Genomic DNA, 24848 nt, shown 5'->3' with positions numbered 1-24848 from the left:
TGGATCGCTGGGTAGAATGCTACTCTGAGCTTTACTCTAATGAAAATATTGTTACAGACACAGCCATCAACCCCATCAAAAGATTGCCTGTTATGAACCAACTCTCGAATGAGTCTCTTCAGCCACAGCCATTGCTGCCATAGAACCAACTGAGTAAATTCTTTACCTCTCAGGTAAATTCTTTACCTCACATACCCACGGTCTTTCAAGGCTGGAGAATGCCTACTACTATTTTATAGAACACTGACCAAAACATGTAAAGGAACAAATCCAAGTATTTTAAGAAAAACAGTTTCAGATTCTGAAGTCATTTTACATATCAAACTGTCTCTTACTTCAGTGAGAATTCTATGTACAGAAAGACTAAAGGAAAATGTGGAATAAAACTTTAAAGTTTAGGCTCTGATCCCACAAATGCTAACACATGTCCTTAACTTTAATAATAAGAGGAGTCCCACTGAATGCAAGTGGACTACTCACAGAAGTAAAGGTAAGGATGGGCATACATGTTTGCTAGTTTGGGCTTTACTTTGTTTTTTGTTTACACACAACTAGTATTAAAAATACACTCAAACGATATATCTCAAGACTCTGGCGACACATACGCATTACTTGAGCTTCATTTTCATAGATTCATAGATACTAAGGTCAGAAGGGACCATTATGATCATCTAGTCTGACCTCCTGCACAACGCAGGCCACAGAATCTCATCCACCCACTCCTGCGAAAAACCTCACCTATGTCTGAGCTATTGAAGTCCTCAAATTGTGGTTTAAAGACTTCAAGGAGCAGAGAATGCTCCAGCAAGTGACCCGTGCCCCATGCTACAGAGGAAGGCGAAAAACCTCCAGGGCCTCTTCCAATCTGCCCTGGAGGAAAATTCCTTCCCTACCCCAAATATGGCGATCAGCTAAACCCTGAGCATATGGGCAAGATTCACCAGCCACATACTACAGAAAATTCTTTCCTGGGTAACTCAGATCCCACCCCATCTAACATCCCATCACAGGCCATTAGGCCTATTTACCATGAATATTTAAAGATCAATTAATTACCAAAATCATGTTATCCCATCATACCATCTCCTCCATAAATTTATCGAGTTTAATCTTAAAGCCACATAGATCTTTTGCCCCCACAGCTTCCCTTGGAAGGCTATTCCAAAACTTCACTCCTCTGATGGTTAGAAACCTTCATCTAATTTCAAGTCTAAACTTCCTGGTGGCCAGTTTATATCCATTTGTTCTTGTGTCCACATTGGTACGGAGCTTAAATAATTCCTCTCCCTCTCCGGTATTTATCCCTCTGATATATTTATAGAGAGCAATCATATCTCCCCTCAACTTTCTTTTAGTTAGGCTAAACAAGCCAAGCTCCTTGAGTCTCCTTTCATAAGACAAGTTTTCCATTCCTCGGCTCATCCTAGTAACTCTTCTCTGTACCTGTTCCTGTTTGAATTCATCCTTCTTAAACATGGGAGACCAGAACTGCACACAGTATTCCAGGTGAGGTCTCACCAGTGCCTTGTATAATGGTACTAACACCTCCTTATCTCTACTGGAAATACCTCTCCTGCTGCATCCCAAGACTGCATTAGCTTTTTTCACAGCCATATCACATTGGCGGCTCATACTCATCCTATGATCAACCAGTACTCCAAGGTCCTTCTCCTCCTCCGTTACTTCTAATTGATGCATCCTCAGCTTATAACTAAAATTCTTGTTATTAATCCCTAAATGCATAACCTTACACTTCTCACTATTAAATTTCATCCTATTACTATTACTCCAGTTTACAAGGTCATCCAGATCCTCCTGTATGATATCCCGGTCCTTCTCTAAATTGGCAACACCTCCCAGCTTTGTATCATCCGCAAACTTTATTAGCACATTCCCACTTTTTGTGCCGAGGTCAGTAATAAAAAGATTGGTCCCAAAACTGATCCTTGAGGAGCTCCACTGGTAACCTCCCTCCAGCCTGACAGTTCACCTTTCAGTAGAACCTGTTGTAGTCTCCCCTTTAACCAATTCCTTATCCACCTTTCAATATTCATATTGGTCCCCATCTTTTCCAATTTAACTAATAATTCCCCATGTGGCACGGTATCAAACGCCTTACTGAAATCTAGGTGAATTAGATCCACTGCGTTTCCTTTGTCTAAAAAATCTGTTACTTTCTCAAAGAAGGAGATCAGGTTGGTTTGGCACGATCTACCTTTTGTAAAACCATGTTGTATTTTGTCCCATTTACCATTTACTTCAATGTCCTTAACTACTTTCATGGTTTATATTTGTTGTCAGAATATCTCAATAGAAGTATAGCCATATGTTACACGTTAGTATCTTATTTTTTCTTTGCCTATAGGCAGATAGACTAGAGATTTAGTTAGATAATTTAGACACACAGAGAGAAGAATTATTGTCATTTTACAGACTAACACTAAGGTGGGGCTTAGATGTCTCCAGTTTTTGTGAGAACTAGATATATTATATAGACGTGGAAATATAATTTCTTTCTTTCACACATGGATGGGTAACTTAATTAACACATGGGGTTTCATTCAATACATATTAATTGTTTTCTCCAAAAACAACGTTCTAGAAAACTCAGGGGAAAATGTTCAAAAATAGCTGCAGAACGTACACCCTCATATGTGTATATGGAGAGTGCATACAGGTAATGCAAAATGCACATTTACTCTTTGTGCATGTGTGCGTCTGGTTTGCAGGTATAATTTCAGCACCTAATTTTTAAAAACTGGCGGATATAATAAATCTCTTTCTTATACCAATCATTTGTTTCTCAACTGCAAGCTTCAACTCTTATGTTTTGGGGTTCCAAAAATGCTACATTAGTTTATTCTGAAATTAATCAAAGGTCTGGAAGTCATAATAGCAGTGATTAAGTAGTTTTATTTTAAGTATGGAGAGAAAATAAGACAGACTGCTGTAAAATTGTAAAGTACAAATGTTCGTACAAGGACAATCCTGCTCTTATTGAAATCAATGACAAAATTTTAAATGACTTCAGGGCAGGATCAGCCCCACTGGATGAGGTCCGATCCCGTACAAAGTGCAGAGTCCCTTCATTATCCATTCAGGCATTGAGGGCACCCTCAAGTGCCATTGATTGCCCATTAATGATGCATAGCTGGCAGAATCATGCCCTTGTTTCCTTAGGAAGGTGGGGCTTGATCCTGAAAGGTACCAAACATAAGAGCCTCGTTCCTGTTTTGACCCCTTTACGCCACATACAAGGGTCCTACAAGCCATGGTTGCAGTAAGGGAGATTCCCCCAGTTCTGAGAGTCTGAGAGACAGCACTTAGACTGCCTCCCCAGCACCCGCTTGCAAACCCCAGCATAGAGGCTGTGCTGAGGGTGGGGCTTAGCATGCAGCATTGTAATGATTCCAGGCAGCACTGCAGCCAATGTGGCATTCTGGGGAGGACTCTAGCCTTGTCTACACTACATCAGGAGCCCCAGGATAGCTCAGGATTGGGAGGGCACAAAGGTGGTTCAAAGTCTGCCTATGCTACACCAGAGGCCCCACCACAGCTCAGGATTAGGAATGTGTAAAGGGGGGCTAAAACCACCTTAGCCCTCTTCCCAGGGCTGCAAATTCTGCGCTGCACCACTTAGAGTATGTCCATGCTTGGAGCTGGAGGAGTAATTTCCAGCTCCAGTAGATGTACGCATGCTAGCTTTGACGGAGCAGACAGTGTAACCACTGCTGTGCGGGTGGTGTGACAGACTAGCAACCCAGAATACAATCCCACATAGGACCCATTGTACTTAGTTGGGTGGCTAGCCCATCTCGCCACTTGCACCACCATGACTACATTTCTGCTTTAGCACCCTGGCTCAGTTAGAGCTAGTGCACGTACGTCTGCCAGAACTGGAAATTATATCTCCAGCTCCAAATGTAGACATACAATCAGGGGAGCAGTTTAGAATCTGAGTGCTTCCATCAAACTGCTGAGCGCTCTCAGCTCCCATTGACTTCCCTGGGAACCTTGTGAGAATGGGCCCATTGACTTCAGTGAGAAGCTCAACTCACATAATCAGGTTCTTATTCAGTGTCTCAGAAATACTTTATTCCATATAGTTACTTGGTGTCCATTTACTTGTTGAGTAGACAAAAGAAGAACATCACCATGTCTAAATTGCTGTGGTGTTGCAGTAATTTATCCACTCTGTTTAAAAATGCTTTTGGTGTAGATTTATTCAATGTGTTATCTAATTTTAAAAATCTACTATACATATTTGTGCATATAATTTTGGAATTAATGCAAAAAAGCAAAAATGCAGAAAGTAGTTCACAGTCAGAAATGAAAATCAAGTACTGTAGTAACACAATGATATTTTTAATTATACAAATTTGTTCTTTCTCATGTTGGCATAATGGCAGTTGATTGATAAAATGGACAACCAGCATGTGTGATTTAAAAAGAGTCAGTGCCAAAATCTATTTTGTAAAATATTAACACATTGTTTTCAGGAAAATTCAGTGCAAATTGGTATAAAAACATAAACTACCATGAAGATATGCTTTCAGCCATATGTTGTTTTATATTTCAGCAAATGTGGTCAACAGTTTTCTTTTGAGATGATCAAACAAACAGACAAACATATTCACTCAAATAAGGTATAAAAGAAATCTGTGCTTATATTTTTCTTTAGACTTCAGTCTGTCTTGGTCTAGTCGCTAAACAAAAATAACTGAATGTTTGTGATTAAAATTTCTATAATTTAAAAATGAGCCATCTACTGTAGGAAAGCCAAAAGACTTTATAACCTTTAGTATATGCACATCAATGGTAGAAGTCTGATTGCACTCCATAGAGGTGCATGTAGATATCACAGAGGCACTCAGATTCTATATTACATTGATAAATGCAGGACAAATTCCTAGACAAAAATCTGGATTAGATTGAGGAAACTGCTTTTGGCTTGGTGAACCGAGCAAGGGACAGCCATTAAATAATTTCTGTATTCTAGTCCATAGAATGGAAAGCTGTACTCAAGTCAATGGCAGATATATGGTATGGCTTTCTAATTCCACAGAAGTTTGGCAATGCTTTATTCTGTCACCTTCCTTGTTCTATATCAGCATTGATTGTGTGACGAGTAAGTCTGAAGAAGCGGTTGTCAGTGGAGTTTAACTGAACACCATTGTGAGCTAGATTCAGTTCTGTTGGTGTATGTAGGTGTTATTGGAATATCGCTGCATCCAAGATGGTGGATTTTTTTTATTTTTTCATATGAACCCCAATAGGAGAAGCTGCCCTGAGAATGTGCATTTTCTGGCCATGCCCCTATTCTGTTCAGCACCATCCACATGTTGGGCTGCGCTGCCTGCCTACAGGTCCCTCAAAGAGAAAATGGTTGCAATGGGCCACCTTTCCCATTGCAGCCTACCATATGGAGGACTTTACACTGGGAGGAGTTCAACTGGCTTGATCAATGTTTGGTGCAGTAAAGATATCTCCCATGGTGTGTATAGCCCATCCACCTTCAGAAGGAAGACAAAACTGCAGTCCTGACCACGTGTCTTCCTTTAAGCCTGTCTACAGTGGCACTGAAAATCTTTCAGTGGAGCTGTGTTTAAACAAGTATCCCAGTTTAAATACAAGATGAAAGACCACTGCAGACTAGGCATGCCTGTTTTTAAAACATTTATGTTTGGCCCACACTAGCAGGCAGCCTGTTTAATCTGAGAGCGAAAGATATCTTTAAAGCATTCTAAAACAATAGTACTGCCTGTGTAGACAAGGAATAAACTCCATCAGACATTTTTAATAGGAGGAGGCCAGTTTGCTGGCCATATTTCAGTAAGAATAAGTGCATTGTGCCTCTCTAAATTCCCTGTACAATTTCAATTATTCTTCACTTCCTGCCCAAATCTGTTTGGGTGGATTTACTGTGCATTAGTAAACAACTGCTTCCCCAGTGATGGGTTAAGTCATTCATATGTGTGTCAGAGACTGGGATGCAGGCAGTTAGGCCTAGTGGTTGAAGCCAGAGTCAGTCAGCCAGGAATCGGAGCCAAGAGTCAGAGCTGGGATTACTTGACGTGAGGCAAGGCAGGGACAAAGCTGAGAACCAGCAGGAGCTATCACAACCATGGGCAAATGCTTTAACCAGCCACCAAACTTCTGCTTCTGGTGGACCTGAGAGCTGGCCTGCTGATTCTTCCCACCAATTAGGCAGTATAGCAAGTCAGGCAGTCTGCTACAGGTCAGCTGAACTCGTTAGGTTTCCCAGAGACTGCCTCTGACTCAGGCCCTAATTCCTGACTCAGAGTGTCTGTGTGTATGAGATACAAGGTGGGTGATGTATTGTTTATTGGACTAACTTCTGTTAGTTAGAGACACAAGCTTTCAAGCTTAACAGAGCTCTTCTTCCGGTCTGGGAAACATAATCAGAGTGTCACAGCTAAGTACAAGGTGGAACAGATTATTTAGCAGACCTAACTTGTTAGGGTATTGTGAGAATAAATAATTAAAAGACAGATTGTGACACCTTTGTTCAAGTTTAGTAGTTCGTTACTCCTCAGAGAGTTTCATTGAAATCAGTTGATCTGATCAAGGAGTCAGTTATTCAGTGTGATCTTTAATTTAAGATCTCTAAGATATTACTATTTTAAGATAAGACTTTGATCTTTGCATGAAAGATTCTATATATGTGAATTATTGTATATCCTACTCAGATCCCCTCTTATAACATACATGTATAGATACATACACCCTAAAGTTCAGCAACATGCATCTCTTCAAAAGGAAAGCTTGAGCAGTTTCTTCTGAATTTTACTCTGTCATTTGACTACACTTTTTTTCTGATGCTCAATTTTCACAGAGCACATTATGGACTTCTCCAGGGAGCAGAAAATGTGTTTTTTAAGTAAACATAAAATGTTTTGATAAATCAAAACATTCAAATGAACTTGCTATTGGAAAAAAAATTATTCTGTTTTTAAGTGAAGTTCTGTGTTTAAGGATAATAGTAATAAAAACTGGTTTCCCAAAAGGCTAAAACAAATTCTTATTCCTTGCTGCCATAGTGAACATATTTTCTAACAAACTAAATTGTCATATAAAGTGTAAATACAACATTCCTCAGAGCTAATCCAAAAGATGTAAAAATTGCCTACAGCAAACTGAGCTATCAATATTTTAATGTGGTTATTTAAAGGTGTGGCATCTTTCAGATACATATACTTCTGTATAACAGATGTTCATTGCTCTGCCTTTCTTTTCCCATTCCACAAGACGCAAGTAAAGCCAACCATATCATAAATATATCACATTATTTAGAATGTCAAACTTTCATAGTCAATTTCAGACCACTATCTGTGTACTTGCGTGGAATGGTGAGGATAAAACGTTAGATGAGTGTATATCACATACTTTTAGGTATTTAAAATACGGCGTCATTGCTACACATTATCCTAACCTGTTCTTAACTATACCTTAGGAATTTTATGAGTGTTCAAAGATTTTTTGATTACCTGTATGGAAACCCTGTTTTAATAACATAGCCCTTTTTTCAATCCTAAAGTACAGATTGAGCCTGACACTGCAAGACAATAGTGCCTTTTACCTAAAGTAGTAGTCTTGCAATTCATTTGACGTGGTTAATCTGAATCCTGTCTGCAACTGGGAGATGTGATGATCTTGTATATTTCTATGTACATTTCTTATATAATATATATGAACTAGGGCTGTTGATTAATTGCAGTTAACTCACATGATTAACTCAAAAAATTTAATCGCTATTACAAGAATTAATTGCTATTAATTGCAGTCTTAATCACACTGCTAAACAATAGAATACCAATTGAAATTTATAAAATATTTTGGATGTTTTTCTACATTTTCATACATATTGTATTATGTGTGGTAATTGAAATCAAAGTGTATATTTTTGATTATAAATATTTGCACTGTAAAAATGATAAACAAATGCAACTTACAAATGCAGATATTTTTTGTTACATAACTGAACTCAAAAACAAAATAATGTAAAACTTCAGACCCTACCAGTCCACTCAGTCCTACTTCTTTTTCAGCCAATCACTAAGAGATTAACAAGTTTCTTTACATTTACAGGAGATAATGCTGCCCTCTTTTTATTTATAATGTCACTAGTAAGTGAGAACAGGCATTTCCTTGGCTCTTTTGTAGATGGCATTACAAGTTATTTATGTGCCAGATATGCTAAACAGAAGTCTTTAAAAAGCAACACTCTGATGCAGAAACTACAGAATCCAAACCACCATCTGACTCAGATAATGAAAATGAACATGCATGGGTCCGTACTTCTTTGGATTGTTATCGAGCAGAACCCATCATCAGCATGGACCCATGTCCCCTGGAATGGTGTTTGAAGCATGAAGGAACATATGAATCTTTAGTGCATCTAGAATGTAAATATCTTTGCAATGCCGGCTAAAACAGTGCCATGTGAATGCCTGTTCTCACTTTCAGGTGACATTGTAAACAAAAAGCAGGCAGCATTATCTCCCTGCAAACGTAAACAAACTTGTTCATCTGAGTGATTGGCTGAACAAGAAGTAGGACTGAGAGGATTTGCAGCCTCTAAAATTTTACATTGTTTTGTTTTTGAATGCAGTTTTTTGTACATAATTCTACATTTGTAAGTTCAACTTTCATGAAAAAGTGATTGCACTACAGTACTTGTATTAGGTGAATTGAAAAATACTATTTCTTTTGTTTTTTACAGTGTAAATACTTGTAATTAAAAATAAATAAAGTGAGCACTGTGCACTTTGTATTCTGTGTTTTAATTGAAATCAATATATTTGAAAATGTAGAAAACATCCAAAAATATTTAAAACTCTGTATTCTATTAATTTTTAACAGTGCAATTAATCGTGATTAATTTTTTTAGTCACTTGACAGCCCTAATATGAACATTACAATTGCTGACTATTACATTAAAAGTGGTTATAGATTATGGACCAGATGGTGTAAATCAGCATTGCTCCACTGAAGTCAATTGAACCATGACAATTTACACCAATTTAGGATTTGGCCCTCTATCTTTGGAAAAGTCAAATGTTAAATGTGATCTCTAATAATCTGTATGGTACATGTAGGTATTTGGAATGTTTAGATAACAAAATAAAATAATATGTAAATATTCAGATATGTAATAGTCCAAATCCCACTTCCATTGAAATCTGTGAAATTAATGTCAATGACTTCAGTGGGAGCAAAAATTCCTAAATCAGCTGATGATGTAAACGGGATTAAGACATAAATACCAAAATCAAGGTTTTAAAAGACAGACTTTGCAGGCCAGTAAAGCATTTAAGCACAGATTTGTGAGCAAGTCTGTTGAAGTCAATTGGACTACGCATGAGTAATTACTTTGCTGAATCAAGGCCTACTTTTTACAATTATTATACAATTATTAGGTTGGGACCTTCTAGCTTCACAGAGACTGCCAAACCTGGTCTTAGAGTGGTAGCTGTATGAGGATTTCAGCTTAAGGTTTCAGAGTAACAGCCGTGTTAGTCTGTATTCGCAAAGAGAAAAGGAGTACTTGTGGCACCATAGAGACTAACCAATTTATTTGAGCATGAGCTTTCGTGAGCTACAGCTCACTGAAGGGGAATCTCAAGCAATTTTATAAAAGCTATTTGCAGCAATTCCTGGATTTGTATGTGCTAATCTTCTTTATAAGATGTAATAAATAATGATTAAATAATTATGATTAATAGTTTCAAATATTAATTCACAAAGTTATGGGAGGTTTCAGAGTAACAGCCGTGTTAGTCTGTATTCGCAAAAAGAAAAGGAGTACTTGTGGCACCTTAGAGACTAACCAATTTATATGAGCATAGGCTTTCGTGAGCTACAGCTCACTTCATCGGATGCGTTCAGTGGAGGATTTTAAAAGGCTAAAAATCTTTCTTGGAGAGGGGCTGGGGCTGTTAATGTAATTTTCACCTGATAACTAACTAAATTTGAAAAGGAGTACTTGTGGCTCCTTAGAGACTAACCAATTTATTTGAGCATAAGCTTTTGTGAGCTACAGCTCACTTCATCGGATGAAGTGAGCTGTAGCTCATGAAAGCTTATGCTCAAATAAATTGGTTAGTCTCTAAGGTGCCACAAGTACTCCTTTTCTTTTTGCGAATACAGACTAACACGGCTGCTACTCTGAAACCTAACTAAATTTGAATGAAACCTATCAAATTAAATACGTATAACTACAGAATCACCACACAGTAAAAACAATGGGTTAGAATACCACACACACAGCCTTACTCTTTCCAGATCTTGAATTAGTGAGTGGTGAAACACCACATGCAGCGGGAGCCTGGATGTCTCTAGGCCACACAGAAGCCCCATAGCTCTCCCAGAACCCTCCCATTGCAAGATCAGCATTTGTGCACCCACATTACTTTCAGTTCAGGATGTAGTGATCATTCTGGGTCACTAGTGGTATGTAGGATTTTCTCTGCACACAGTAGTAAGACCTAATATTTAATACTATAAAATACAGTATAAAGACATTAAAGTCCCAACCACTTCTTTGTGGATTAATTAGCTGCACAGAATTTGCTTTCTTAACAAGAGTAGTCTGTAATTTGAGGGTTATCATTAGCAGCCCCTGTAAAATTGGTCAAAAAATTGTGAACAAGGTCCTCTAATTCAGATTAATATAGATCTCATTTTGCTTTGCTTTTTTAAAAAATCTAATTGAGCAAAGGAAAAGTATCACAAATTAAATAACAATCTTATAACTTGACAGGTTTATTGAATGGTTTTCAGTATGTTAGCTTCCACTTTGCTATTTGGTATCAAGAAAATATAGAATATTCCTCAAATCTTTAGTCAGTAAAGACATTAAATGTAAGGCTGATGTCAAAGATCAGTATGATGAACTTTAACAGAATGCCATCTGAAATGTAGATGTCTTGGTAGGTAAAGAGCTTTTTAGAAACTGCTTTCTCAACTGGTTTACTGTATTAGGAGTCTTAAAGCTTTCTCCAGTTAAGGTTAATTTATTGTTTGTAATAGCTCATATGCCTTACCAACCTAAAGAGCTTTTCCCACAGATCGGTTAATAAGATGCAGAATAGAGAAAGGGCCAATGAATCTGTTTGTTACAGTCTACTTAGTGAAGCTATGGCTACAATACTCCAGTGCTGAAGTCAGTGAAAAGACACCAGCACAACACAATCCAAGGAAAATGCAAGCTGATACAGCACAAAGATTCTTTGTTTAAGAACAGCAGAAATTTCCAGCATCTATCTGGACAAAAATGCAAGATAGAAGGGAATGTAATTAAATAACAAAACAAACCCAAACTAAAAGAGAATCATTATAAACCAGCACAAGGACACTTTGTTTTTAAGTGCACACAATGAATTTTAAAGATCTTTGTTCAAAAGGGAAATAAAGTATTATGGAGGAGTGACACATTTGATGGATGGGTGGGTCCTGAAAAACTAGATTATCAATTACTTTTTCCTTGTTTGGCTCCAGACCAGTAATTTTCAGTGGAAGAAGCCAAATGCTAGCCTGGTTTTGACTGCAGGAAGTGACTGTTGTTAAAGGATTCTATTTCATTGATGATCTTATGTTTTCCTCTAGCACTCCCCTTCCTGATAGGGACTCTGATAGGCAGGCACTCTTTCAGTTGTTACCAGCAGAAGGAAGGTTTGTTTAGTAAACTACCCCTTGTTTTGTTTTCAGCCCTCTCACATCCAATCCAATCCCTTTGTCAAGGGTTTTGAAAACAAACACTTAGATTTCCTCAGGTTTATTTCCCAACTACCCAGACAGTTTGGGCCACATTCTGCTCTTTATTTACACTAGTATAATTCCAAAGTAACACTACTAAAGTCAGTGGAGTTACTTCAGATTTACACTGGGAGTAAATTGAGAGCAAAATCATCTTGACTTCATGTAAACTTTGATTTCTTTTTCTTAAATAAACCTTTCAGATACTTATGCAGTTATGTCACCAAAAGGATTAGTTATCAGTAGCAACACTACATTGTTTACCTTGGAGAAGGGTGTGTGTCAGAGAGAGCTGTTGATAAAAGTATGTAGACTAGGGATCATTGCATACTATACAACCTAAGTGTCAAGGATCTTTTCAGATTACAATGTATTCCTCTTCTTCCCTCTCTTTAAATTTAGTTGTTTGTAAATTTCCATACTCCAATCCCACAGAAGTCAATAGTACAGCTTACCATTGATTTCTGTGGGATCAGGATTTATCCCTCTCTGTAAATCATATCTAGAATTTGGGCCCAATCCTCAGCCTTTCATGAGTCCCCTTTGCGCAGCTCTGGTGCAAAGGGAACTAAAAATGTCCTTTAGGCAGTACCTGAGAATTCACAGAATCTACAGATAGCATACCGGTGGCATAGTCTAAGGGCTTGGCTACACTTACATTTTATAGCGCTCTAACTTCTGGCCCCCTCTTCAGCACAAGAGCTATTCTGGAGTGAGAGTAAGAGAATGTGTCAGAAAAAGAAAGGGCAGGTTTGGAGCACAACATTCTAACTTGTGCCAAGGACTGGTTCAATCTTCATCAGCCTCCAGAATCATGGGAACAGGGAGGACAGAAAGGTGGCATAAAGCCACCAGTGCCCTCACAATCTCCCCACATACGCCAGGCACTGCTTTGGCATAACTGGGGATCTAGCACTATTTGTTACACCTCAGTGGAATATGTGTATACAACTGCTTCAAGTTTAACATTTTCTGAAGGTCTGATTGTCACCTACCACGGATATTTCTATGTAGGCAGAGTCACTAACTGCTGTACGTGGACATATTTTACCACCTTCAGATGTACAGCAAGCTGTAGCATAAGACATATTTTAATGAAATTTGGTAGTCCCCAAACAATGGTTACTGTTCTAAGACTCCGGGGGGGCTTTTTAGTGTTAAAATATACTAATAACTAAAATCTGTCCTGAAGCTATAAAGACAGCAGAAAGTTAATAAGATAGCTGAGATATTTGTCTAGAAAGCTTTCCCCCTGTTTTAATGTATTGATAACTAATAACTAGATAGTGATTATTCTTCCTATTGTTGGGGAATTAAAAGTGTGTTTACAGAATAAGATGTTTGGTTGTTCATCAGACAAAAACAACGTCAAAGAATTAGAATCTCCCCCGCTTACTAGAGTAAATATGTATTCAACAATGAGTCTCTGCTTTGTATATAAACTCTTTTAAAGAATATATTTCTCTCCATAAAAAAGAGGCATGTATATTTTCTTGTTCATGATTCTCATTCGTAAGGCAAGAATAAGTAAAATAAAACTATTCCACATTGCAACTATATACAGTATCTGAACTCCTTATTCCTCTAACTACTATATTTGCTGACTCTGCAGTACAATTATAGCATGCAGGTCAACTTTAATATGTAATTGAAGATTAAAGAAAATTGATGCCTTTACCTTTTAAGAGAAACCAGGACATTTTCAGCATGCACCGTGTGAAAGAGAAGTTCAAACTTTTATTCATGCTCCCAAAACGATTTCCATGTTTTTTAATTTGTTGTCCTAGATAATACTTGTTGTTTTTCCTCATTTTATCCACTGGTGCCAATGTAAAGAGCCAATATTAAACTGAGGAAGTATTATATTTATATTGAATTATTTTTTTTAATTTACACCTCTTACCTTTGGTGTAGCTTTCCTTCTGCACACTTAAAGTATCTTGAATTTATAAACTTCAGTGACCTCTCATATGACAACAGAAATGGTTTTAATTTAAATAATTTTGATGGTATGAATTATCTAAATCATATTTAACAAAAATCTGTTTAATCAATATTTTCTTTTATCTCAATATGGGTTATGAAATGCTTACAGCCAATCACACCATAGATTATCTGAACCTCTCCTTCACTGACTTTTTTTTTTTTTATGTCCCCAAAACATTTAGGAAAATGATGGGAACTGTCCACAGAATCTGTGTAAGCATGTGATTAAATCAAAATTTCATTCTCAAAGTATTATATTCCTAGTTACATCTGTTAGGTTGAGACAGTAACTGATCAATATCAAGGGCTAAATAATGATTGTTTTCTTATGGGTACAGTAGGGCCTGGAAAGGCATTCATTGACTTCAGGGGGAGTTGGATTGGGCCTTATATAGCAAGAGGGCACAGACAGCTCTTTTCCTTTATCCTATGATGCTACAGCAAGCACTCACTAGCATTGTCAATGGTATTGAACACCTAGAGATTGGGTAAGAAACAAAGTTGTGGCAAGTACCAGGATGCCAGCGCTGGGTAAGAGTCCAAGTTACATATTTTCTACATCATTTCTCTTAGATGCATTGTCCTTCCCCCTCTTACGCTCAGGCAGAATTCGTTGGAAACAGGACCATGTGAATGGGGCATTTATTCCATCTCAGTGTGACTCTGGCTTTCAGAGCCTTAACTATGCCCTAAATCTAGTTCTTGTAAAACAGTCATATTCCTGTGTGATCAGTTTCTTAGACAATGAAAATAGATTTGTCTCCAGCACTTCAACTGAATTGATAGACATAAGCTACTGAAGTTGAATTGTTCCTTAATCTGCTTACATCATGGTTGCAATACGTAGTGTAGATTGATCCTAACAATAATTTAACTAGGCTAAAGCCTTTGGTCATGTCCTGCCTTGCATGGTCATGTAATGGGGTCAAAGTCCCATTTACACTATAGATTGAAACCATTCTATAACCAAGTCAGTGAGCAACAGCATGATAACTGGGTCCCCAGTACAATTGTAATACTGTAGGTTTCAGAGTAGCAGCTGTGTTAGTCTGTATTAACCAATTTATTTAAGCATAAACTCATTTCATTCATTCACATTCATCCACTGAATGCATCCGATGAAGTGAGCTGTAGCTCACGAAAGCTTATGCTCAAATAAATTGGTTAGCCTCTAAGGTGCCACTAGTACTCCTTTTCTTTTTGTAATACTGTAGGAGGGACCTAATGGTGAGATTCCCCTCTTCATCCCCCGGCCCATGGAAGGCCATGGCAAGGCCTATGCATCTTTCATATCTTAAGCCCTGTTTTGAAGCCTCAAGTGGGATTTAAGTGATGCACAGGCCTTGTGCTTGCCCTCTGCAGAGGAGTAAATTTCATCCTAAGAGAGCTTTGCCCTCCAAAAATATACAGTAGCTGCAGCCTTACTGTAGTGCATACATCTGAAGTAAAGAAGGCATCATGTTTGTGGGGAAAAATCACTTTAATAATTTCAAATATTTGTCAAAGGTATTCAACAAAGTATGTTTTTGCAAAATCTGTCTGGTTATACTAATGCAAAACTGGCCCTATACAGGATTCCCTCTGCAAGCAAAATTCCCATTGACTTCAATGGGAGTTTTCCTACTTACGTAGGGAAATTTCAAGACCATGCAAGCAAATGACTTGTAGATATACTTTAAATGCAGAAGTGTATTGTTTGCAAAGACTGAAGCTTTACATCATACAGAATGAAGTGCCAGTGCATCTGGAGAATTCAACAGAATAAGACAATTGATCTAAAATGTTTACACGTATGAGAGGCTCAAACAAAAATAGGAATGTAGCAAGGTTAAAACTAAAGGAGAGTTTGAAAACTTATTTAGAATGAGTTTTATAACATTTAGACTCCCTTGCAAAGATTTGTGGTTTCTGGACTAGTAATCCTATAAATCATTAACACATGAATCATCACATTATTCACAACAATATCAAGTATTGTAAATTCCCTTGGCTTGCTAACTAACTACAGTGTATCTTCACAACCACTGACAATTAATTTCATGCTATAGGCATGAAGCTTTTAAAAACTTGTTGACACAGGGTCATTTCATAGTACCTGTAAAAAAAACAAGAACTGGGGTGTCATGCTGCTAAATTCTATCAGGAAGAAAACCCCTCACTTACCATAATTTAAAGTTTTTAGCACTGTGGACCTGGTGCCAATTCAATTGCAAACCTCATTGAATTTGTTTTTTATAACATTGTTACACTGTGTATTTAAATGTGTAGACTAATACAAGATTTACCACAAGGCCTTTGGCACTAATTGATTTATCAAACAATTTAGCAAGTGTGTGTGTGTGTGTGTGTGTGTGTGTTTCTGAGCTACATAGCCAAGAAGCCATGTTAATCTGGTAACTTGATCCCAAAATAAATGGTATTAAAGCAGTATGGAACATGATGCCACAAGATCTGAGCTGCAGTCATTACTCACATGAAGTCCATGGGTTTACTTATAAAATAGCTTCAGGATTGGGCCCATACTTAAGAGTTCTTTGGCACTGATAAACCCATATTGTTAAATTTATAACTCAGCTAGAAAAGTTCAACAAAGGCTAAAACTAGGCTACAAAATCCTAGCCTAAAAGTGATTTTTCATTTTAGCTATAATTTAAAAAATATACAAATTGTTTTGTTCATTTTAAAACGTAAGTGTAAATAAAGGTTGACTAGTTCAGAACTCATAGGACTCTCCAGTGACTAAAATCAAACGATCAGTTCATAATATGATCTAACTACTCTTGGAATTTTAAACAAAACAATGCAAATGGCTGGGATATTAAACAACAAATGCTGGTTCGGGCATGGCAATTCATAAGGATTTGCACTGGCAATCAAAACTCCCAGTACATGTAAAACTACCTAAATAGTTTTTGCAATCTTTTGAAAAATCTTTCTCTAGCAATATATATAATACATTTAAAAACTACCTTCTCTACTCTCTGGAAAATAATGCAAGTTATACCAGGTACCATAAAAGATTTTTCATAAAAGAAGAAAAAACAAGGAATTATAAATTAAAAAAAAAATCTATATTTAAAGACCCATCAGGGTTGTCAGAATTGACAAAAGCTGGAAAAATCAAAGAGACGCTGCCATTCTGATCATAATTTACATCATTTTAAAATGGCAAGTTATGATGCAGTATCAGCTTTGAGTTTCATAGATTTTTGTCAATGTGTTGAAAAATTAGGCCCTGATCCTGCAAAAACTTATGCACATGCTTTACTTTATACATTGTCAGTGGTCCCATTAAATTAAGCATGCACATGAGCTTTTGTAGAATCAGGGCCTAGTACAATTTAAACACAACAAACTAAATTCTGCCCTATTTCCATTCATACAACCCCCATGAAAACTAATGGTGAATAGGTTATGCGAGCAGAAGCTGGCCAATCATCATTATCATTTTTGGTGAACGACTCTGACAAAAAGATATAGCGGCCTGTTTCCATCACAGGGACCTGTGCATCTGCCCTTCTAAGGAGTTTAATGTTTCAAATCACAGCACTACATCTGACATCAAACTAAATGGAGGATTTTTTAAAAAACAAAACAAAACTGGTGTTCTTTTCAGATTTTAATGTCTTCTATTTGGTGTTCACTTTATAACATTTGTCGTAGCCCCTCTCCAGATTTAGTGTCTAATCCTAGAAATTGGAGGATGAGGACACTCATCACCTACCAGGTTCAGAATTTTGCTCAATCAGGCCCATAAATCTCTCTGTGGTCTGTCTCAGCAATACTTACGTGCATATGTAATGTCTCATGTGATTAAAGGTAAGCACATGTGTAAGTTTTTGTGGGATTGACATCCATGTATCCTTGTTTTAGAGTATTTGATCCTGCTACATGAGGATTGCCTCCTAATTTAAATGGGAACTGAAGGTGCTGAGCAACAAGCAGGAGGCACTCAGGGCCAGATTTCTGAGGGTATATAGGCACCTATTAGGATTTTTAAAAGCACCTAGGGGCCACTAGGTGCTTATCGGCATCTTTGGACACTTAAAATACCTTTACAAATCGGGCCTTCAGTAAGTTGTAGTCCTGCTCCCATTTGACGACAATGTAAAAATTCCTGACAAATTATTGTTAATGGGTCCTTAAAGTAGGCAGTTTAACAATCTGAACCTGTACCCCTTACTCATGTGAGTAGCCCAAAATAACCTCCTTTCAATGGAACTATTTTTATGAATAAGGATTACTCACATCAGGAAGTCTTGCAGAAAGAAATCCTTAATAATGTTGCACATATACGAGACTAACATATATGTCTCAGCCTGCTAAAGCCCAATTATGGGACACCATATAATTAGGTACAGAAGAAAAGTAAGTGTCGGAAACTTTAAATGATGCGGGATTTCCTTCTTTGACATAAATAAGTTTTATAACCTGTTTCAGTGGTAGAGGATTCCTGATGTAAATAATTTACAGCAATAAAAGTATAGGACGAGAGTGTAAAATGAGGCTTCTCAAAGAGAACTTTGAACAATTGACACATTACTTCAATACTCAAGAAAGAGTGAGCTAAACCAACCCATATAAAAATACAAATGTATGCCATTGTTATGGTGCAAAATGCTGTAATAGCACTTTCCTAAGATGTAGTGTTTTGGATTGTTTCTTTACAATACTTGTAAAAAAAAAATCAAACTCAAATGCATATGGTTATGGTTGCTAATGGAAAGAATCAGCTTCCCAGTGGACTCCTGATACCATATTATGAACATCTGGAATCTTCCATCATATGTTAGTCGTCTACATCCATGGGTCTCTCTGTACCATCACATCACTTTTCCGGTCAAATGCAACAGGCATTCTACAGTACTGAGCCAGAACAATGTCTGCATCCGTAAAAGCAACACCAAATAAACTTTAATTTTGAAAATAAAACATAGACGCAAATGAGGCCTCATAGAAGTAACACATGGTCAGAACACATGTGTATTTATTTTTCCCAGGATAAAAGATGTTGCAACAGTTTATTTTACAGCTTAGTACATTTTTGGTAGCAAGATCCTTCTAATAGCTGAAGAAAAGTGATTGAATTTCCTTGTAATGAGAGCGTAAATCTATAACTATGAAGCTGTGGAGCGTACGACTGATGACGAATAGGGCCCCCCATGAGCTGTACAGTGTGTGTATGGCTAGTACTTATCTAGAGAGACAAGAAGGGTGCGGTAGCATCTTTTATTGGACCAACTTCTGGTGCTGGGAGCTGAAAAAGAGCTCTGTGTAGCTCAAAAGTTCCTCTCTCTTACTAACAGAAGTTGATCCAATAAAAGATATTATGTCACCTACCTGGTCTCTCTAATATCCTTGGACTCACATGGCTAGGAGGACAACACTGCACACATGATGCATCTGATGAAGTGAGCTGTAGCTCACGAAAGCTTATACTCAAATAAATTGGTTAGTCTCTAAGGTGCCACAAGTACTCCTTTTCTTTTTGCGAATACAGACTAACACGGCTGCTACTCTGAAACCTGTCACTGCACACATGGTATCTATCTATGCAGTTCCTGCCACCATCCTATTATCCTCTCTGTTGCAATGTTGTGTTGCATGAAGCTAGTGCCTACTTCAGTCTCCACCCCATGGGCTGAACAGTGTTAGGTTATTGCGCTGGACAGAGGAGCAACAGAGAGGCACAGATGTAACTGGAATCCAGCTGTGAAGTACTGTAGAACTCTGTACAGCCGATGGGAGATGCTTCTTTTTGCACAGGGTGATAGTGGATTTGGAGGCCTCTGCCATTTTTTCCACTGGATGAGTAATCACTGCAGGGTCAGTGTCCCTAATAGCGACGTGGACTGTAGCAGCCAAAGCCAAAAAAATCTGCTATCAACTCTCTCCTATTTCCTCTGCACAAAGAAACTTAAGAAAACCCGAATAGTTTTAACATTGCTTCTCTCCGATGGCCGAGGCAGGAAAAAGTCCCCCCTCCACAGTCTATTTGCCAGAGGCATCATTTCAAACCAGCCTTCACGATAGCGGGGGCTGCCTATTCCAACCATTTAGACGCGAGTCATTCGGGGGAGGGAATCCTGCTCGATCCCTCGGAAGGGGGGATACCCCCCGGAACCCTGACATTAACAGATCGCCTCGCTGTCCCCGCTCCCCGAGCGCTCGCCTCTCTCGCTCCGAACAGCGCAGCGAGTCAGTCCCGTTCACATGAAAATTACGCCAGCTCCAGTGGCGCGTAAAATTGATGTGAGCTGAAAGAAGTGGGCTCAGCGCGATCCTCCCTCTCTTGTCTCACCAGGGGTCCCTGCACGTTACACAAGGCCGAGCTTGTCTCTTTAAGGAGACACTGGCCCCTAATTAGTCCGCATTCCTCCTGGTACGAGTGATATAGCAGCAGTGAGTGGCACGGAGGGGGGAGCACAGAGGGCGACCACATCCCTTTCCCCCTCCAAACCTTCTCTCCTGCCACCACCCAGCGCACAAGATACAGCAGCAGCAGCCCCAGCCACCCCACGTTACTTTGATTGACAGCTGAACAAATGTTTCCCCTGTTCGAACGCCGGCGCTATGAAACGTCAGCGATCTCAAAGCTCCACCTCGGGCAGGGGGAAGGAGCGAGGAAATGGAGGTGTGGCCCATCGGATAAAGCAGCATGATTGGCTGTCACTCGGAGAAACGTCTGGTCCCCACGTGGGGACTCGGCCCTGAGCCGCACCCCCTCCTCAGACCCGCACGCCCATTTGTCAGCCGCGAAATGATGGGCATTAATACAGAACGGCGATTAATGTGTAGCCGCTACTGATTGGTCGCCGGCGACGCCCTTCATGGGAGGAGCAGGAGGAGGGGGTAGCTCCGGGGAGGGGGCGGGGAAGGAGGGCTCGCTTTGCCTGATGGTCGTTGCAGTCTTTTTGACTGCACTTTGCAAGCTAGGCGGGGGGGGAAGCCCCCAGCTGAAACGACAACTCCCAGGATGCCCCGCGGCCCCCTTGTCTTCCGATGGTTGTGAATATGTATCAGAATGTTAATGATTTGCTGCTGCTAAATTTGGTCAAAGAAGTCACCTCGCCAGAGCGCGTTGTTAGAGCTGCTCGGAGCGGCGTTGGGGAGGCGGCGGTGGCTGCTGGCGTTGGTGATCCTGTTCTGGGGCTGCGACTTGCAAGAGTTTGCGGGGCGAGGAGGGAAACAGCAAAGACCAGCGAAGAAGAGCGCGTTTCTTCCCCCCGGCCGTGCTGGGAAAAGCGGGAGGGAGGGAGGGCGGCGAGCTGGTGAATGGGAAAGAGGAGAAACATCACAACAAAAGGTTCATGCACTTGAACCTTTGAAAAGCAGCGACTCTGTGCAAGGCGGAGAAAAAGCCAGGAGCAAAACCGACAACAGTTTTTTCCAACCGGGAGTTTTTCTCTTCCGACAAAGGAAAGGAGGGTTTTTTTTTTTCCTTTTTTTGGACGGGATAACGATTGAGACCCATAAAAGTTTGCAGCCGGGAGACGCTGCGAGAGGGGTGTTCTGGGGGGCGGAATTCGGAAGCCGGGGCGAGTGGAGTTTGTCTTCTTCCGTTCCTCCCCGTCTAACGGGGCTGGCTCGGCTCGCGGGGGAGGAGAAACCCCCTTGGAGCGGTGGGGCGCTAGGAGAGGGACCCGCCGAGCGCGGAGACCTTGGGAGAGGGACCTGCCGGACGCTGGGGTAGCGGGTGAGGAAGCTCCAGGACACGGGGCTCTGCCGATCGGACAGGGGCCGCCGGAGCTGCCGTTCCAGCCGCCACCATGCCTGCCCGCGAGTGACAGCCCCTGTGGAATGTGGCAGCGGTCCCCTTCGGCCGGGGACAGAGCCGCCGCCGCCGCCGCCGCGCGTCCCTCCTCTTGTGTGTTCGCGCGAGTCCCGCGGGCGGGGGAGTTCGGGGACAGCCGGAGACGCTCCTCAGAGCGCTAGCGCCGGGCAGCCCTTTCCTCCTCCTCCTCCTCCTTTGCATTGTTGCCATTAAAACCAATGAACCAAGCTGCTCTGGCCAAAAGCACCAGCTAAATCGGTTTGGATGATTCGCGATCTGAGCAAGATGTATCCTCAAACCAGACACCCGGTGAGTAGACACGAGGCGGGGGGTGACACTTGTATGTGGCTCCTGGTTTGTTTCCCCCCCTGCCCTGAGCCTTGGTCCCCACAGGGGAGGGGGGAGGGCTGCAACTGGGAACAATCAGCACAATACACCACGCCAGCCTTTCTCCCGCTGTCCGCTTGCCTCCTGCTTGGAGAAAGCAAACGAAAAAAGGGGGAGAAGGGGGGGAGAAACAATTGAGTTGTAGCCATTTTCTTATTGTTGTCTTTGGCTTTTCAGGCTCTCCAGTGTAACGATTTTGCCGCTTGTAGTTACGATCACTCCGGTCTTTTACAGAGTCAAAGGCAAACTAAAGCGAGAAGGAGGGACTGAGGGTTCCAGCTCTTAATCTGATTCGTATTATCCCCAAAGTGTATTCTTTCTCCAGCAGCTCCCGCGGAGGGACCTGCGATTTCCTCTCCCCTGCCTCATCTCTTCGCCCTCCCTCCACATTCACCCCAGTTTAGCAGTAGGGTCACAGACCCCCGCACCCGCTCCACAAGCCTGACAGTTTGATTACAGGGTTGGTGGGTGGGGATGGGGACAGATGATACAGACATGACTGCCTCCCTCTATTAGAGGTCCGTAAAGGTGCGGACAAGGCTGGAGCGGGCTTGTGTATGGGCGTAAAGGGCGAGGGACTTTTATGTTTCAAAGAGGAAACACTGGTGTGTGCGTGTGTATGTAAAGTCGGTGAGTTTTAATACCCTTCGTCCTTACTGCTGTGTGAGTGACCCAGCTCCCTTAAACGCACCGGGCTGGGCATGTGTGTGTGCGTCTCTGGGACTGGCTTAGATGAGGCATAATTAAAACCTTTCATAATGATCATTATTTTTAGGCACCGCACCAGCCTGCTCAACCCTTTAAATTCACAATTTCCGAATCCTGCGATCGGATTAAGGAGGAGTTTCAGTTTTTACAGGCTCAGTACCACAGGTAATGATGTTTACTTTCCCTGATCCTCGTGTTTGCTTAGCTCTTGTCACTTTTTTTTGTTTTGTTTGCAAAGGTGTGAACGTGTGTGGATTGCTTTTGGTGTCTTGGGGGTTGTTTTTTGTTGTTTTTTTGCCTCCTCCGAAGCGGAAAGACAGGTTCCCAGCCCTGCTAGACCTGTGTCAGGAAGCCAACATTTCCCCCTCTCCAATAGTCTGGAGCTGTGACTGTTTGGATGAGGGGGATTTCAGAATATTGTGACTGTGATTTCAAATGTCTCATTGAAACATGTTGTTAAAATACTTTGTCAGAGACTCTTAAGAACTGATGAAGAATTAATCTAAAACGTGGGAGTCTCCCTCCAAGTGAATGAAACTTGTCCTGTTGGATGCCCAGACATAAATAAAAGATCTGCAGTTGGGAGGATGAAGCGACTAAGAAAATGCTTTGAAGCTGGAGACTTAGAAGAATCAAATGTCAAATATTGGAAATAGTGTGGTTTTCGTTTTCTTGTTTTTTTTTTTTTTCCCCCCTTTCTATTTTTGGGGTGGATCAAGCCAACGGAAGCAATTTGGTTGCTTCTGGTATTCTTCTCTTGACCTAGCTCCTTCATGCCTTCCCCTGAAATGTTGAGTGCTGATAACCTGGAAGCGTAGCTGGTGAGCTAGTCAATTAGCTTTAGGGTAGAAGAGCATTTTATTCTTCAAGTGAGGAACGACTTATCACAAGATTGTTTTGTGCACTTTTCAAAACAAAACAGCCAAAGACGGTTTTGATGTCAATGGGACGATGTGCAAAATTTTCTTTACAATTTCATCAACAGAAAAACGACCAGTGCTTTTCCCTTGAAAAGACATCATTCCCTACAAAAATGATGGTAGTCAAAGTAACGAAATTATGTGTGTGTTTGTAGGTGATTTTTTTTTTACATTTTTAATATTATAGATACTGATCTTCATAAGAAGCATGTTTCTATGAACCAATCTACTTTTTTCAGAGTAAGATACATTTTTGATGTATACTGTACCATATACATTTGGCTCATGAGAGGAGGATTTTGCACAATACTTGTTGAAAGGGGAAACTAACAAGACTCCACCCACAAACAATAGCTTGTACTTACATTTTTATTTATATTTTGCAGAAGATGACTCGAAAGGGAAGTAAATGTGTGTTCAAAAGGATGTAAAACTAGCATTATGTAGTACTGTACTCATGTATTTTATTTATTTTATTGTCTTGAACAGTTTAAAGCTAGAATGTGAGAAGCTGGCCAGTGAGAAGACAGAGATGCAGCGACATTATGTTATGGTAAGCAAGCTGCATAACAAATTCAAAATGTGTCTTAGTTTTGTGGACCAAAACAAAAGTACATTCAGATAGATTATGATGATAGCACTGCTACAGATGAGTTTACATCAGTGTTTCCATTTTAAGCCCTTACTTTCAGGGGGTTTTATAACCTGCTTTTAGAAATTCATTTCTCCTTCAGATTTGCCTTTCAGTGTTTAAGTATATGGGAATACTAACAGGAAGCCTATTAGTCTGTTAAAGACATACCCGAATTAATAGGCATAGCTTTTGCTGCTTTTTTTGGTTTTGTTACTTCCCACTCCTCTCATTTGTCCATAATGTGATTTAGGTCAATCCTTTTTATTTGTTTACTTTATTTATCTTTTTATGAAGGGACAGAACCAAGAATTTTAGAAGCCTTAGATCTTTGAAAAAATATTGATTGTGAGCTGTTGGTTCATACTGTCAGTGATCTGAGCTGTAAAAAAAGGATTTCCCCCATAGTTGAGGTTTGTATGGTAAATAACTTGCATATAAAGAAGGCTTTAAATACATAATTGCACGATGGATCATGACTACAGCAAAGGAGCTGTTTCTGACTGCTCTCTTGTAAGTCTGAGGGAATAGTTTGTTTTCCATGTGTACATGACCTATAACACAAATATTTACAACAAAGGTAAATAACCTTAAACCCTACATTTACCAAAAGCATAAGTATTTAGTTAAGTCTCACATTTTGTCCTTCCCATGCCTGATGTGC

At 40.0% G+C, this 24848-nt stretch overlaps 1 protein-coding gene across 4 annotated transcripts in view; it reads left to right on the top strand.

Moving 5' to 3' along the window:
• The first annotated feature begins 20995 nt into the window (after window positions 1–20995).
• The window catches only part of LOC141987656 (transducin-like enhancer protein 4), a 119580-nt gene continuing 115727 nt past the window's right edge, over window positions 20996–24848 (top strand). For 3 of the 4 annotated variants that reach the window (XM_074953205.1, XM_074953204.1, XM_074953203.1), the window contains exons 1-3: window positions 20997–21847; window positions 22701–22798; window positions 24043–24106. In XM_074953205.1, the coding sequence (XP_074809306.1) occupies window positions 21803–21847; window positions 22701–22798; window positions 24043–24106 (207 nt within the window). In that variant the 5' untranslated portion in view covers window positions 20997–21802. Of the gene's footprint in view, window positions 21848–22700; window positions 22799–24042; window positions 24107–24848 lie in introns of all 4 variants that reach the window. The other variant, XM_074953202.1, reaches the window with a different exon arrangement.

This window comes from Natator depressus, chromosome 5 (assembly GCF_965152275.1).
Source record: "Natator depressus isolate rNatDep1 chromosome 5, rNatDep2.hap1, whole genome shotgun sequence".
NCBI lineage: Eukaryota > Metazoa > Chordata > Testudines > Cheloniidae > Natator > Natator depressus.
Note: the sequence above shows the minus strand (reverse complement) of the source record. Positions and strands in the feature narration are given on the sequence as shown.